General features: G+C 35.0%; 1 protein-coding gene across 5 annotated transcripts in view; it reads left to right on the top strand.

The window, feature by feature from the left end:
- Positions 1-435: 435 nt before the first annotated feature.
- LOC131159277 (origin of replication complex subunit 3) overlaps positions 436-15,645 on the top strand; it is a 96,213-nt gene continuing 81,003 nt past the window's right edge. For 4 of the 5 annotated variants that reach the window (XR_009137774.1, XR_009137775.1, XM_058114028.1 and 1 more), the window contains exons 1-9: positions 436-569; positions 717-926; positions 1,239-1,413; positions 5,850-6,019; positions 6,105-6,235; positions 9,021-9,294; positions 9,432-9,509; positions 10,001-10,074; positions 10,164-10,254. Coding sequence is in view for 3 of the 5 variants with exons in the window: in XM_058114028.1 (XP_057970011.1) it covers positions 501-569; positions 717-926; positions 1,239-1,413; positions 5,850-6,019; positions 6,105-6,235; positions 9,021-9,294; positions 9,432-9,509; positions 10,001-10,074; positions 10,164-10,254 (1,272 nt within the window). In the remaining 2 variants the exon portion in view is untranslated. The remainder of the gene's footprint in view (positions 570-716; positions 927-1,238; positions 1,414-5,849; positions 6,020-6,104; positions 6,236-9,020; positions 9,295-9,431; positions 9,510-10,000; positions 10,075-10,163; positions 10,255-15,645) is intronic. The other variant, XM_058114029.1, reaches the window with a different exon arrangement.

Here is a 15,645-nt window from a genome sequence, read left to right as displayed (position 1 = left end):
TATCCTCTAACACTATAGAGGAGATTCTCCCATTGGTATTTTTTTCAAAACTATCAAATTTATCCTCATAACTATCATACTTCTTTAATTAACTACAACCATTTCAAAATATTTTTATAATTACGTCAAATTTATTTCTATAATTATTTATAACTATCTCAAAATATTCTTATGATTTTCTGTAATTATATCAAAATAACTTTTTGTATTATTTAATTATTTATTATATTTTAATAATTTTTTTTAAAATTTTAAAAAATAGGGAGCCATAAAGGACACGCGTATTAGTACGTGTTGACTACAAGACTTTATAATCAGCGCAATAAGAAACGAAAAAATTTCACGCTGAACTGTGACTGCATGTTTTGCTTTTTCTAAACTGCCCCCAGCCTCATCGCTGTATTACAGTTCTACCCTTTCCCGCCAAAATGAAGAAAGCAAGGCTAAAACCAACAAACAATGGCGGAGTAAATCGTGCAAAACCCTAGCAAAAATTCTCAATGCCACCCTCTGCAACTGTTGATTCGCCTTCTCCTTCCTCTCATGATAACCAAGAAAACAATCTGCAGGTTTTATTTCTATTTTCAAAATTTTAATTTCTTTCTGATTCTCGAGAAAATCACCTCTTGGAAAAAGAACAGGAGAAAAAGAGTCTTTTTTTTTTTTTGCTCTTGTTTTCTTTAAATGATTTGAGTTACATTTATTTTTGTTCGCAGCCGTTCTTTGTACTCCACAGAGCGTCGGCTCGGAAACCTGAGAGAAAATGGGGAAAAGCCAGGAGGAGGATAGATTTATCTCCATTGTCATATAAGAATGGTGAGAGTTGGGAGGCGGATAAGGAGGGAGAGGGTGATGATCGGCGGTTTGAGCATTTGCGGATGGAAGCTTTCCAATTTATTTGGTCGAAGATTGAGTCCACTATCAAGGTATCATGTGTTCGCTTGATATAATTCTGAATTTTGATTTTGCTCGTGGGTTCTGTTTCTCTGCTGAGAGAATGTAGAAGAAAAGAAATTGACTTAATTCATCATAGTTTTGGGCTGGGTAAAGATAGAGATTTCTGCTCCAATGAGCTGAATAGAGTAATTTCGTTTGGGTTAGTTGAGTATTGAGATTAATTTTTTATCATATTCTTTTGAACTATTCTCTGTTTGTTCTCTTTTTCTTTGATGTCTCAGAAGTAGAATTCTAATGAACTTACTGCAGAGAGTGAAAATTTTTTATGTACATTATTGCAGGATGTTTTGAGGAATATGAATACCGATGTATTCAATGAGATATATCAGTGGGTTCGCGAGTCATTCAATGCAATTAGATCACGTGGGACACCTGCCTTGGCGGAAGCAATTCGGTCATACCCTGTTGTGACTGATGCTGCCTCTAGACAATTGTTTACCGGGTTGGTTTTGACCAGTAAGTTTTCTTCTAAGTGAATATAAATGCAATGTTACCAAATTTTATTGCTTATTCTTAGAAAAATTGGAACACATAAGATGAGTTATATACAAAAGAGATGAGTTACTAGCTAAATGGCAGGACAAGTTAATGTTGTAATACGTGGCTCATATATTGAGTGGAATGCTTGTACAAATGAGAAAACATGGTAGAAAACAGCAATTGAGGTTTGCAGGAGCCAGGAGCAAACCATTGATGGTTTTGTTTGGATGTGAAGAAACAGTCGACTGTTATGCAGTGTTTTATCGACTGTTTGCTCTTGGTATTAAATTGTAGATAGTATGTTTGAAACTATCGACGGTTTGGCTTGGTAACTCAGCGTCGGTTTTCAAATTTTGAAATTGGGATGTTGTATGGGTTAAGTTTCGAGGGGAAAACCTCCAAGAGGGTACCACTATTATACTTGGAATATGTTGTAACTCTGTAATGTTTATGTCTTTTGACACAAGATAATGAAAAAAACAGCCGTTTGCTCCCGTGGATGTAGGCATTGCCGAACCACATAATATTTCATGTTATTGTTTTATTGCTTTCATTATACTCTGTGTGATTGTGATTCTGCATATTTCACTGTTGATTTATGCGTTGTAAGATCATTTGTTTCCGCCGTGCATTCAATTTTTACAACAAATTGGTATCAGAGCATTGTTCTAATGACTTCTGGAACTTCTTCTACAAAGTTCGATGTTGTTAAGTTCGATGGAATGGGAAACTTCGGATTATGGCAAAGAAGGGTTAAAGATCTGTTAGTGCAGTAAGGTATGGTGAAGACTTTATGTGAAGTTTAATTGGAAAGCATGGATGAAACAAGTCGGAATGAATTGGAAGCGAAGATTGTGGCGACTATTAGACTTTGTTTGGTCGATGACGTGTTGTATCACGTCATGGATGAGGAGTCTCTTGCTGTTGTTTGGAAGAAATTGGAGAGCTGGTACATGTTTAAGTCTTTATCGAACAAGTTGTTTCTTAAGAAAAAATTGTATTGGCTTAAGATGGCGGAGGGTTGGATTTAAACCAACACATCAATGCATTCAATTAGATAGTGAGCGATTTGATGCGGGTTGGTGTGAAGTTCGAGGAAGAAGACAAGGCGTTGATGCTATTGAATTCCCTACCTGCGTCTCACACGTATGAAAATTTGGTTACGACTCTAACATGGGGCAAAGAAATCCTGAATTTGGAAGAAGTAACAAGCACATTGCTGGGTTTTTATCAAAGAAAGAAAGTCAGCGATGAAATTTCACAAGGTGAAGGGCTTGTGGCGAAGGGTAACCAAGAACGTGGGAGAAACAATTTTCGGAGCGGATTGAGTGGTAATAAATCTCGGTCGCAGTCCGGGAAGAAGGACATAAGGTGTTTTAAGTGTGGACAAATTGGGCATATAAAATCGGAGTGTCCAGAGTGGAAGAAGGGGAATGTAGAAAATCAAGAGAGCTCATTAAAATTTGCGAATGTAGTAGAAGAAGGAGACTTAGGGAGCAGTGATGGTGATATACTTTCTATTTTATTGGGTTTAGAACGCCTTACGGATTCTTGGATTCTAGATTCGGGATGTTTTTATCACATGACACCAAATTGAAATTGGTTCAATACCTATAGGTTAGTAAATTCTGATTCTGTTCTAATGGGAAATGATACTTCATGCAAAATTATTGGAATAGGAAATGTCAGAATTAAAAATATATGATGGTTTTGTGAGAACATTATGTGATGTAAGACGTGTATCGTATTTATGGAAGAATGTGATTTCATTGGGCACTTTAGATTGTAATGGGTATAGTTACAAGTTTGAAAGTGAGATAACGAAGGTGTGTGAAGGCGACTTGATGGTGATGAAAGGACAAAAGTTAGTGGGAAATATCTATACACTGCTGGGTATCACAGTTGTAGGTAAAGCTGTAGCTGCAAATTCTGAGTTAGGTAATATTGTTTTGTGTAAAACAACCACACACAAGACGAAGGGTATTCTTAACAACATTAATTCAGATGTTTGGGGACCGGTGAGGGTAGCATCATGGGTTGGACATATGTATTTCGTGAGTTTATCACGAAAGGTCTTGGTGTACTTCATGCGGCACAAGTCTGAGATGTTTACCAGGTTTAACTTGTGGTAGAGGTGGAAAACCAGACCGGAAGAAAAATCCGCAGGTCATAAATTGGATTTGAGTACATTGGTGTTCAAGGAGTTTTGTGAGCAGCATGTTAGGTTGTATGCAGGGTTTGCAAGAAACTTTTTAGTAAAGTCAGTGAATATGATGTGTTTCTTGATTATCCGATCACCAAGGGTATCACTAAATAGGAGGTGTAGATGGGTAATGAGGTAGACTACTCCGGTTTGAGAGTATTTGGATGTCCAGCCATGCATGTTTCTAGTGAGGTGAGATCTAAGCTTGGTGCAATGTCTAGATGATACATCTTTTTGGAGTATAAGAAAGGTGGGTTTAAGTTGTGTGATCCAATGGCAAACAAGGTGGTGATTAGTGGAGACATGATTTTTGGTGGAAAAGCCATGGTACATCGTATTCAAGTAGATAAAGAGAAACTAGTGTTAGAAAATTGCAGCAATGAGCATGTGATGCAGGTGGAGTTGGAGACAGGGCAGAGATGATATTGTTCATAATGCAGGGAGTTTTGACTTGGAAGACCAGCAGGATCATAGTGGGCCCAGATGCACTATCATGCCACCACTCAGGTATGAATTTGATGATTTGGTGTCTTATGCATTCATTACCATTAGCAAGTTTCATACCATTTTTCAAGATGCGGAGCATAGTAAAGGAAAAAATAGATGGATGAGTTCTATGGTGGAGGAGATGAAGTTACTACATAAGAATTAGATGTGGGGGTTAGTGGAACTTCTAGAAGGGAAGAAAGCGATAGGATGCAAGTGGGTGAATTTTCTATTGTTTTATGTGAATGACATGTCAATTGCTAGGAAGACTTTGACTGAGGTTAATTAGTTGGAAACTTTGTTGAGAAAATATTTTGGTATGGAGGTTTTGGGTACGACCAAGAAGATTCTTGAGTTGGAGATTCACAAGGATAGAATTTCAGGGAGATTGTGGTTGTCTTTGGGTGGTTTTGTGGAGAAGGTATTGGTGAGGTTTAGCATGGTGAATATAAAACCGGTCATTGGTATACTGTTGGCGAATCATTTTAATTTGTCTACCGCTCAGTGCCCAAGGATGGACGGTGATGTTCGGGATATGTCAAAGGTCCCTTATGCCAGTGCAGTGGGGTGTTTCGGTGGGCCACAAAATGATCTGTCAAATGTTAGATTTGTAGATGCATACTTTGTAGGGGATTTGGATGACAGGTGGTCTACAACAGGGTATGTGTTTACTGTTGTGGGAAGACCTATTTGTTGGAAGTCCAGGGTACAATCTCTGGTTGCACTATCTACAATTGAGTTGGGGTTTTTGGCAGTAGCCGAAGCTGTCATGGACAAGTTCAAGCATTGCTTGGACTTGATTTTTGTCTCCAGTTGTTAGACGGGAGGTGGTCCCAACCTATACGTATTTTTGTCCCAGGTGGAGTAGAGGGTTGTGTTTTCGATTTTCTCCTAAGGAGTGTATATTCGCCAAGGTGGAGATTGTTGTAATATGTGACTCATATGTTGAGTAGAACGCATGTACAAATGAGAAAACATGGTAGAAAACAGTAGCTGAGGTTTGCAGGAGCAAACCATCGAAGGTTTTGTCTGGATGTGAAGAAACAGTTGACTGTTATGCAGTGTTTTATCGACTATTTGCTCTCGGTATTAAATCGTCGACAGTATGTCTGAAACCGTTGATGGTTTGGCTCGGTAATTCAGTGTTGGTTTTTAAATTTTGAATTTGGGAAGTTCTATAGGTTGGATTTCGGGGGGAAAACTTCCAAGAGGGTTATATATACATGGTATATATTGTAACTCTGTAATGTTTATTTATTTTTACACAAGATAGTGGAAAACAATGCCGTTTGCTCCCATAGATGTAGGCATTGCCGAATCACGTAATTTTTCGTGTCATTGTTTTATTGCTTTTATTATACTTTGTGTGATTGTGATTCTGTATATTTCACTATTGATTGCTGCGTTGTAAGATCATTTGTTTCCGTTGTGCATTCAATTTTTACAACAGTTAACTGATAAAAAAAATTGAACAATATGCTGAGTTTAACCTTCTCATTTAGGTGGTTTATGTACCTTATTTGTATGGTGTAATGGCATTATAAGTTGGGCCTTTTGGGTACTTTTATGCTTTCTTTCTATGAAACAGGTACTCTTTGTTAAGCACAGGGCAATCTCCTTGCTCTTTTCCGTTTTATGTATTTGCAAAATGATTTTGAACTCAGTGGCTGAAAATTTCTTTTTCCTCATGTCAATTTTTTATTGATTGGGAAATGGCTGGCAGAGAATATGGAGTTCGTTGATGATCTGCTGACATTTGAAGAGCTTGGTTTGCATTTGATGTCTAATGGATGCCAAGTCGCTAACCTTTCATCTTTGGATTTCTCTGCCAAGAATGGAATTGGTGGTTGTCTCAGAAGTTTATTGAGACAGTTTCTTAACATCACCGTGGATGTAAGTCCTTACTCGTATTCTTATTTATTTTTTGGTTTAGTGCTTTTAAAAATATAACTTTGTTTTCATTCTTTTTTGGGCTCAGGCAGCTGAAATATCCATCTTAGCAACATGGTATTATCAACAAGGAAACAACAACAATCCAGTGGTTGTGATCATTGATGATCTGGAGCGATGTTGTGCTTCTGTTTTATCTGATTTCATCTTTATGTTGAGGTATGCTGGCCTGATTCCAAACACTGCTTTCTCCCCAGGGTGGGTTTTGGGGGGTTTTTCCATGTTGCAGGGGGAGGGGGTAGGCACGAGAGGGGGAGGACCCTGACTTAGTACATGTCTGCTATTTTTGCTTATTTGATTTAATTTGCTCACTTTGCTTACATGGGGGGTAACTGGTGTTTGTATGATTCCATTTCAGTTACTGTTTACTATGCTGCAGTGGGCTGTTTGGGCCTGCATTGCTTAAATCTTTTGATGGTTTTAAGGCGTGTAATGGTAAAGAAGATTAAGGCCAAGTCTCTACCCTAAAGCAGTCAGAAAAAAATTCATGGCAAAACATTTTAGCCACTGGGACAGCCGTTATAATTCTGCTATGGGTTGTAATGGTCTGTTACAATGGGATATGGCCCTATCGGCATATAAAGTGCAAGTAATATTTTTTAATTGTATTTCTAATTAATGTATTCTCAATTTTAATAATATTTCCGTATTTGTAAAATTCTGGGTCATTAAATTAGTGAAAAGTACAAGAAACATGATTGTTCTTGCAAGCAACACACAAAATTAATAAAAAATTCATTACTGAAGAATGTAAGCTGAATAAAATTATCTAAAGGACATTAACCCCAACAAAAATTTCTTATTCTAAAAAATTACCTGCTTATCGTTCAATTTAGGCATGGTTGTGCATGAAAAAATTCACAGCCACCATGTAAACTCATATATTATTGCTTCATGCCACACCCATGTCAGCTATGTGGCACTACCTATGATCATGTTTTATAACCATGTTACTCACTCCCCTACCCCTCCTCCCAAAAATTAAAAAGCTTTTGATTACAGTTTCTAACGTTGCTTGATTGGCTCTTCAAAAACTAACTGATCAACTAATGCAAGTAGCTTCATTTGTCAATATTTTTGCTGCCACAAAAAAAAAAAAATCATAAGGTGTAAACCAATTTGTTACTTTGATGTTAAAATGTATGCAAAAATAATTAAAAAAAAGACAAATGCATGGATGGAAGTAGCAGAAAACTCATAATGTAGATTACTAGTTTACTACTTCATAGGAGTGTGCTCTGGGTTGCTTTGTTTGTAAACTCAAGGCTTCACTAGTTAGGTGCTAGGGTTTAGTATTGGGGGCTACAGCTTTCCAAGCGAGACAAGATCTTGTTATTCAATTGGAAATGGGTAGATGGGTTATTCTAGTGGATAGTCAAGTGCCCTGAGGAGCTAAGGAGCCTTGGACACCATCGTGACATAAAAAGAGCATATAGTAGCATTTAATAGAGAAACGTGGTGAAACATGTAATATTAATCCGAATACATCTTGTACAATATAAGTACTCCAAAGTTGATGACTAGCTTTGACGAAGTTATATCCTTAAATATAGAAATAGGTATAAATATGATTAGAAAAAATTTAAATCTTGACACATTAAAAGTGAAACGTTTGCGATTGCACTCTTGTGCTTCTTGGTGATGTCTTATTCTTGTAAATTTTCCTTCTCTTCTAGCCTTGTTTGAAACTTGGAAAATAATAGGGAAAGGAAAGGAAAATTCAAAGGAATCCACCTTTTTTTATATTTATTTATTTATTAATGTTTGGTTATCAAGGAGCGTAAGAAGGAAAAATAAAAAATATACCAAATCAATGAATAAAATTTTGATTTTGCACATCATTAGCATCTGATTTTTCTTAATTTTTAATGATATTAGAACAAATTTTCATTTTTAACAGTATTTGATAAAGAAAGAAAATAAGTGGAAAATGAGTTTCTTTCTTATTTTTTTTCCTTCCCCAAACAAAATTCTTGATCCAAGTGGACACTTAATAAATTCTTCTTTACTATTGAAAAATGAACTCTTCGCTTGTCAAGAAAAATAAAAATATCAGCTGCGTGAGGTGCAACCCTTATAAATGAAGACATAGAAAATCAAATTTCTCACTTGGATGAAGACTTTGCTTGCAGGGCATTTGCACAAAGGGGCTGTTCTAAAAGTGAAAGTTGTTAAGCCTATGTTACACTAAGGCAAGCCTAAAAAAAAGCATCCAACTTTCAATGACCAAATTTTCACCCTAGAGAATGTGTGTATGGTAGTAAAGTCCGCTGCAGTTATTTTTTGTGATCTGCGTTATTGTGGGCTAATGCTAGATGAGGCTAAGGTGCTCACCAATGGATTATGGTTTTTTTATCCATCATATTTACATTTTGTTATTTTTCCCTACTTTGCTAGTTTAAAAGTGTTATTCTTCAATTATCTACCTTTTTGAGGCATGTAAATGTAGAATTAAAATAGTAATATCTACCCTTGCTTGGCAAAAATGATTTAATTTGAGTGTTTTGGTACTAGACCTTTCCTAGGACATAATTACTTCCAATAGTCATTTAATGTCCATGAAAATAGCTTTCCGTGATTCTCACAATTCTTGCCTCTTTTGTTTCTTATGGAAATTTCCCAAACCAAATATTTACCAAATCTTCTAGGTAACTTTGGGGGTCACTCTTTTCTAAACTAACAATGATAGTTGCGGTGGGAAAAAAAAAAGAGTAACGAGCATTGGAATATAGGACTGCTGATTATATTCACCTTGGTTATTTGTGTTAAAAAATTAAGGAAACAACCCATTTCTAAGACTTTTAACTAATCTCGTTTATCTTTTGTGCTTAATGTCTAACTTTGTATTTAGTGATCAGATGATTTTTTCTATGTGTAAGAATTTCATTTCTTTAATTTCATGCAGTTTCTGTTAGTATTTTATTTATTTATTTATTCAAATCAGTGAATGGGTGGCTAAGATTCCAATTATCTTGATAATGGGTGTTACCACAACTCTTGATGCCCCAAGAAACATACTTCTTCCAAAGACATTGCAGCGCTTGCGCCCTAGTAAGTTTGTTTTGGGATCTCCAGCACAGAGAATGGATGCAATTGTCGAGTCTGTTCTTGTGAAGCCATGTTCTGGGTTTAGTGTTGGTTACAAGGTTGCAGTTTTCATGAGAAACTACTTTCTTAGACACGATGGAACCTTAACATCTTTTATTAGGGCTTTGAAGGTTGGTAACTAAATTTAATGCTCATTTATTACTACCACTGTTATTGCTTCATCTACCATATGGGCATCACCCTTTATCTACAAGTTAAATCAGCATGCTCAAATTCTTATTGATGTCATATTTAAAGTGCTTTTCAGATATCCTGTATCCAACATTTCTCTACAGAGCCTCTTAGCTTCATGCTCAGATGGTCACTTTCTAAGGAATACAGTGAGGTAAAATTTCTTTTTTTCCTTCCTCATCTTCTATCTTTGAATGTTGTGCTACTTATTTTTCTCAAACTCTTTTTTGTTTAAAATACACAATGTTTTTTCTTATTATTCTCAATGCTGCATGATGAAGTTATTGATTTAGGTGTTTGTCTAAAATCTAAACTATTTATACTCATGCATAGAAAATTTTCCTAGCTTTTAAGGTTCTGTAGTTGGTCTGGAAATTCCAGTACAGATGATCCCTTTTTCTTGATAGTCTAAAGAAAGCAGCATTTCTTTGTCATCAACCCATCTTGCACATTTTTCTTTCTTTCTGTTTATGTTTGGGCTTCTCCATCCATACCTTATGATGTGTGTTTGGACTTGGGGAATTGTCTTTTTGTTGCACTATTTTCTGGGGTCTTTAATATTCTTCAGTGTACATGGATGTCACCACCTTTGGTGTCCTTTTGTGATTCTTTTGCTTGAGAACAAGGCATTTTTGGCTGTTGCAGGGTTTATTGGGTGAGAATTGTGCACTTTTGCGAGAAGCGATGCTTAAGAAAGCCTCTGATCTTCCATCTTGTAGGTCTGTCAAAAGTCCACAGTTACTATATTTATGTTTATATCAATAATTTACAAATGTTATGTTGATTTGTGCTGCCAAATCTTTCTCAGGAAGGAGATGCTTGAGCAGAATGAGGAAGATTTGGTTCAGAGGTTGTTGGAATTGGAGAGATCGCAAAAGTGCTGGGGTGCTGTAGTTCTGGTAAGCCATCAAATTCTTTTTAGTTGCCTAGATTGAAGAAGGCTTCAGCGTTCTCTAAAATATTCCAGTTTCTTCCAATCATAAGCAAAACGATTGGCTTGAAGAGTGGGAAGTATCGATTGGCTTTTCTTACTTGCTCCTTAGGGAGGTCACCATCATTTATATTGTTGTGGTAGCTGGCTGCTGCATCTGTTGCTTTTCTTTTTTATCCATCTTCCTGTCAGGAATTGAATAAAATGGAATGAAAATTTAATGATTTCCTATATTTCCTTGTTTGACTGTGAAAATGAAGGAATTCCTTAGTATCAATTCTAACATTTGGCTCGCTTGCGAAATGTGAGAAAAAAAACTTATTTTAGAGTAAGTTTTCCAAATACTCTTGCATGGTGGGTAGGTAATCACTGTAGTGGTGACTCTGGTTGTTTGATCACAATGTCTGCCTACTTAACTTGTGTTTATGTGGTCCCATTGGTCGATTTGTAGAACAATTATGGCTAAAATATTTCCTCAATGAAGTGAACTTTACTTATAAACCAGGAATTTTGATAAAAACTCTGAGTGTAACACGAATGAGAGAATTCTTAGGGAAATGGGGAACCGTTACAGTGAAGTTGAGCTCAAGTTCCATGTCAAAGAGAATCTCTACAGGATATTAGTAGCTATTTTTATGATCTGCTTATTCCATTGAACTACTTCCACTTCTAATCAAACCATGTAAGACTATCATAAAATTAAGACAAAACATTCCTAAAAATAATGAAGTTAAACCAAATTTAGATAAAATTATAACTCTTATTCAGATAAACAGTAAATCTAAATTATAAAAAACAACAGCTTATAATAAAATCATAGATTTAGAAGTACCTTTTAGATGGCAAAAGTCAAATTTATATTGAATTAGAAGAAACTCATTAGTCATTAACTAAACAAACACTAGTAGCTATAAAAATGTCAGTTAATGAATAAAAATTTAAATAAGTTATTAATTGTTGATACCATTAAAGCTTGATATACATTGTTGGATCACAACCTAATAGCTTAAGCTTTTAAGTAGAGTGGTAATCTAATATGGTACCAGAGCTGGTTGCGTGGAGGTCTTGGGGATTAGTCTTGTTCCCCTTGTTTAAATAAAAAAATTATTGTATTTCTTGTAATGGGTGTTATCTATCGTGTGTTTATCTCGTCATGTGCTGTTGCCTGTTGGGCTACTTGATATACATTGTTGGCTCACAACCTAATAGCTTAAGCTTTTGGATAAAGTGGTAATCTAGCATATACATAAAGGAATTGAGCATCAAAACTATTGAATTCTACTCGTGGGTCACTTTATGTAATCTTAGAATATAAATCAAACATTATTTAATATTTTGTAGATCAAAATCATGACTTACAAGACATGCAACAAAAAAATATTTTAGAAAAATAAGACTTTTTGACATTTTCAAAATACTTCGTACATGCTTATTACATAACAACCAATTATGTTTATAAATATCTTTCAAAACATTGTATGTACAAGTACCTATTTAAGAGGCCTAACGTGTTTATTCGTACTGTTAGACTTTGATAGTAAATTTAATTTAAGTTTTTTTTTTCATGAAAATAGTCCCGTACAATACATTTGTATACACTATATAACTTTTCTCTTTTAAAATTTTAATTAAGAATGCTACGATCTATTAGTAAGTATACTATAAAGAGCCAAAAAAAAAGTATATTTAGGACAAAGTATAACCAATTTGTTTAAAGTGCATATAGACTAATTGTGTATAAATATATTGTAGGTTTACAAAGAATAAGAATTAAATGTTTTAGTAAAGAATATTATGTCTATATCCTTATTGTATCCATAATGCCAATGCTTCTCCTATATGTGTCCAACAGTTGTTCAGATCTCCACTATTTTTTACGTGGTGTCCTATAAATGTTAGAATTTAATAACTATTGCATGCAATATATATATTTTATAATTTTAATTATCAAGTCCTTAACGTGTCATTCTCTATATCTTGAGATTTGTTGTATTCTTATATCAGTGTTGCACTGTCTTGTCCATGTCTGTACCCATATTTGATAGTCACAAAGAAAATATAAATCCATATAAATAGCATTGAATTCTTACTGTAGTTTATAAACTCAACTATGATCATATAATATCAATTTGTTTAAAATAAATCTAAACTATATAATAAACTATTTAAATTACTCAAGATCACTCTCTTGAAATCACTTGTAACATATGTGACATATTTAATAGTAATATATTTGTGTGCGTTGTGTGTGTGACATCCAATAAAAAAAATTAGTATAAAATATACCTCAATATATGCATTTTTGAAGTCAATTAATTAATTGACATGTCTCCACTGAGTTGTGTACTGTTATTTTATTTTTTTTGGGTATCACCTTGTTTGTATTGTGCTATGTCCATTTAGTGTCTGTTCCATTGTTTATTTGTTCAACCCAAAGCTTGAGTGGTTTTTCTTACCTTGTGTCTGCGTTCTATGGACATGGTGAGAGTGTCACCCATAATGTGGTTTTAGAGATGGCATCAAAATAGAATTCCTATGCCTCCTGCAATTTAAATTTTGGCCGAGAATGAACTACCATTTGTCGTTGCAAACATTTTATTTTTCATTGAAGCTTTAGATTATTTACAGTTCACTTCCATTCCATATCAAGGGTATAATATGTTTAAATTTTATATTCCTCTATAAGATGAATCTCATTAGGTGCATTATAGTTATTGTTGTTTGTTCCAGTTATGATTCTTTCTATCCCGGGTTGCTTTTTTCATTGGGTGATTAGGAACTTCATGTGATGTTGATTAGTGCTTCCATCATGCTGTTTGTTTAGTCTTTTTGTTGATTTCTTGATGCTTGTTCCTTTCTGAACTGCCTTATTTTACTATCTAGAGCAAAGTCTAGTCGCTCGTTCCGCACCCTATGCTTTTGGTTATCAGTAGTTGTTTCATGATCTACAACCAATGATTGATTATACTGTTGATTAGTTTGTAAGGTTAAGCATAATCTTTTCTGTATGACTTCAACTTAAGATGGTTTAAAGAAAATAAAATCTGTGTAGTTGGCAGAGACTGTTAAACTTATTTATTTGTGAAGTCTGAAATTGTTATCATTTCATGTTTGAACGAGTTCTATTTGTCAAAATGTGCAGTTTTTTTTAGTGCCTAAATTCTAGAAGGTTTGAGAGCGGAAGGGAATGATATGGTGCATGAGCGTATTTCTGTGGATAAGAAAAATTCATGGGAGATTTTGGCAGAATTTTTTCCATTTGTTGACCTCTAGTCATCATATTATAGTGATAGCAATCACATTTTATAATAGATGACCACCCTTAAGTAATGTGACCCAGTGGTAAGAACCATAATCTTTGCCATTATCCCTAATAAACGTGACTTTGATGAAATGAATCCTTATTAGCCATAATAGAGTTTCCATTTTATTGTTTTTTAAGTTAAAACAAGCAACAAACCATTTTGACTCCAATATGAGGGAAGACACCTATTTCGGAAAAATCCAAGATTGATGAATTAATTTAAGGTCTGTTTGGTCAAGGATTCAAAAAGGAGTTTCTATATTATTGTTTTTTAAAATGAAAAGAAGGGATTTTATCATATTTTATTTTATTTTTTTTATACTGAAAACGTGTTTGGTTAATTTCTTTTGAAATTACTCATGGAAATGACAATAGTGGAACTGCATTTGGTTAAGGTTGATCATGTTATGGAGATAATTTAGGATAATTAGGCTATAAATAATTTAATTGAATATTTTAGTTTATATTTAGATTGTATATAGCAGAAAATTAGGCTGTAAATAATGCTGAAAATCTAGCAGCATTTAGGTGCTGAAAATGTTCTGAAAATTGGGCAACAACTATGTAAATATCTTCTATATATAATGAAAGCGAACCTGATGGAAAGGGCATTTAGACCAAAATTAACATGGCATCAGAGCCCCTCTTCTGATTCCGTCGTTTTGGTCTTAATCGTTGGGTGCGATTCTCATCGTAAGTATAGAAGCACGCAAAATATTCAGATTGCTGATGGCAGTACTCTTCCAATTACTGCTGTTGGTAATTTGTGCTCTTCATTTTGCGATGTTTTTGTCTCTCCTGGATTGTCTACCAATTTGATTTCTGTTGGACAATTGGTAGATAATAACTGTGATCATTTTTCTCGCGGTGGCTGTCTTGTGCAGGATCGGGTGTCGGGGACGGTGATTGCGAAGAGGCCTAAAGTGGACGTTTATTTCCTTTACAGTTTTCTATTCCTAATGTTGTTTCTCTTGCTTGTATGGCTACTGCTAATAATAATGAAGTCTGGCATTAGAAATTGGGTCATCCTAATTCTATTGTCTTGGTTCATTTACGAAACATGATTTTTGGGAAGTAAAGATGCCTTTTCTTCTTCTCCTGTATCTTTTGATTGTGCTACTTGTCGTCTTGGTAAAAGTAAAACTATACCTTTTTTTTCGCATGGTAGTCGTGCTTCTAATTGTTTTGAGATTGTGCATACTGATGTTTGGGGTGTGAGTCACGTTATTTCTCATGGTCAGTATCGTTATTTTGTGACGTTTATTGATGATTATAGTTGATTCACTTGGATATATTTTCTCCGCTCTAAAGTTGACATGTTTTTTGTCTTTCAAAAATTTGTTGCGTTTGTCGAGACACAGCTTAATACTTTTATCAAAACTTTATGCTCTGACTCAGGGGGGAGTACATGTTTCATTCTTTTCAGACTTTTCTTTAGCAAAGGGGGATCATTTCCCAGCGTTCTTGTCCTTATACCCCTCAACGAAATGGAGTCGCTGAGTGTAAGAATCGTCATCTCTTAGATGTCGTTCGTACTTTGTTGATTGATTCTTTTGTACCTTCTAAGTTCTGGGTAGAAGCTTTATCTACTGTTGTCTATTTGATCAGTCGTTTACCCATGGCCACTCTAAATTATGATTCTCCCTATTTTCGATTATTTGGCATATCTCGAGTATCAATCCTTTCATACTTTTGGGTGTGTTTTTTTTTGTTAATCTGCCACTTGTTGAGCGTCAAAAGCTTGCTGCCCAGTCTGTCACGTGCGCCTTTAAGGGATATAGTTCTACTCAGAAAGGATTTGTTTGTTATGATGCTCATGTAAACAAATTCTGGATCTCTTGGAATGCGATTTTCTTTGAAAATCAATTTTTTTTTGGTCTCAGGTTATTTCTGATACTCCTATTACTCTTCTTCTTGCTTTTGATGGCGTGTCTTCTTCTATTAAGTGATTTAAACCAGGTGTGGTGTATCATCAACGTCCTCCTCCTTTAACGCCCCTTCCAAACACTGATTCGTCATTGATTCTGTGGTTCCTTGGCGCTTCACCTGGGTTAC

Source organism: Malania oleifera, chromosome 7, assembly GCF_029873635.1.
Source record: "Malania oleifera isolate guangnan ecotype guangnan chromosome 7, ASM2987363v1, whole genome shotgun sequence".
Taxonomy (NCBI): Eukaryota; Viridiplantae; Streptophyta; class Magnoliopsida; order Santalales; family Ximeniaceae; genus Malania; species Malania oleifera.
This window is presented reverse-complemented; position numbering and strand designations above follow the sequence as displayed.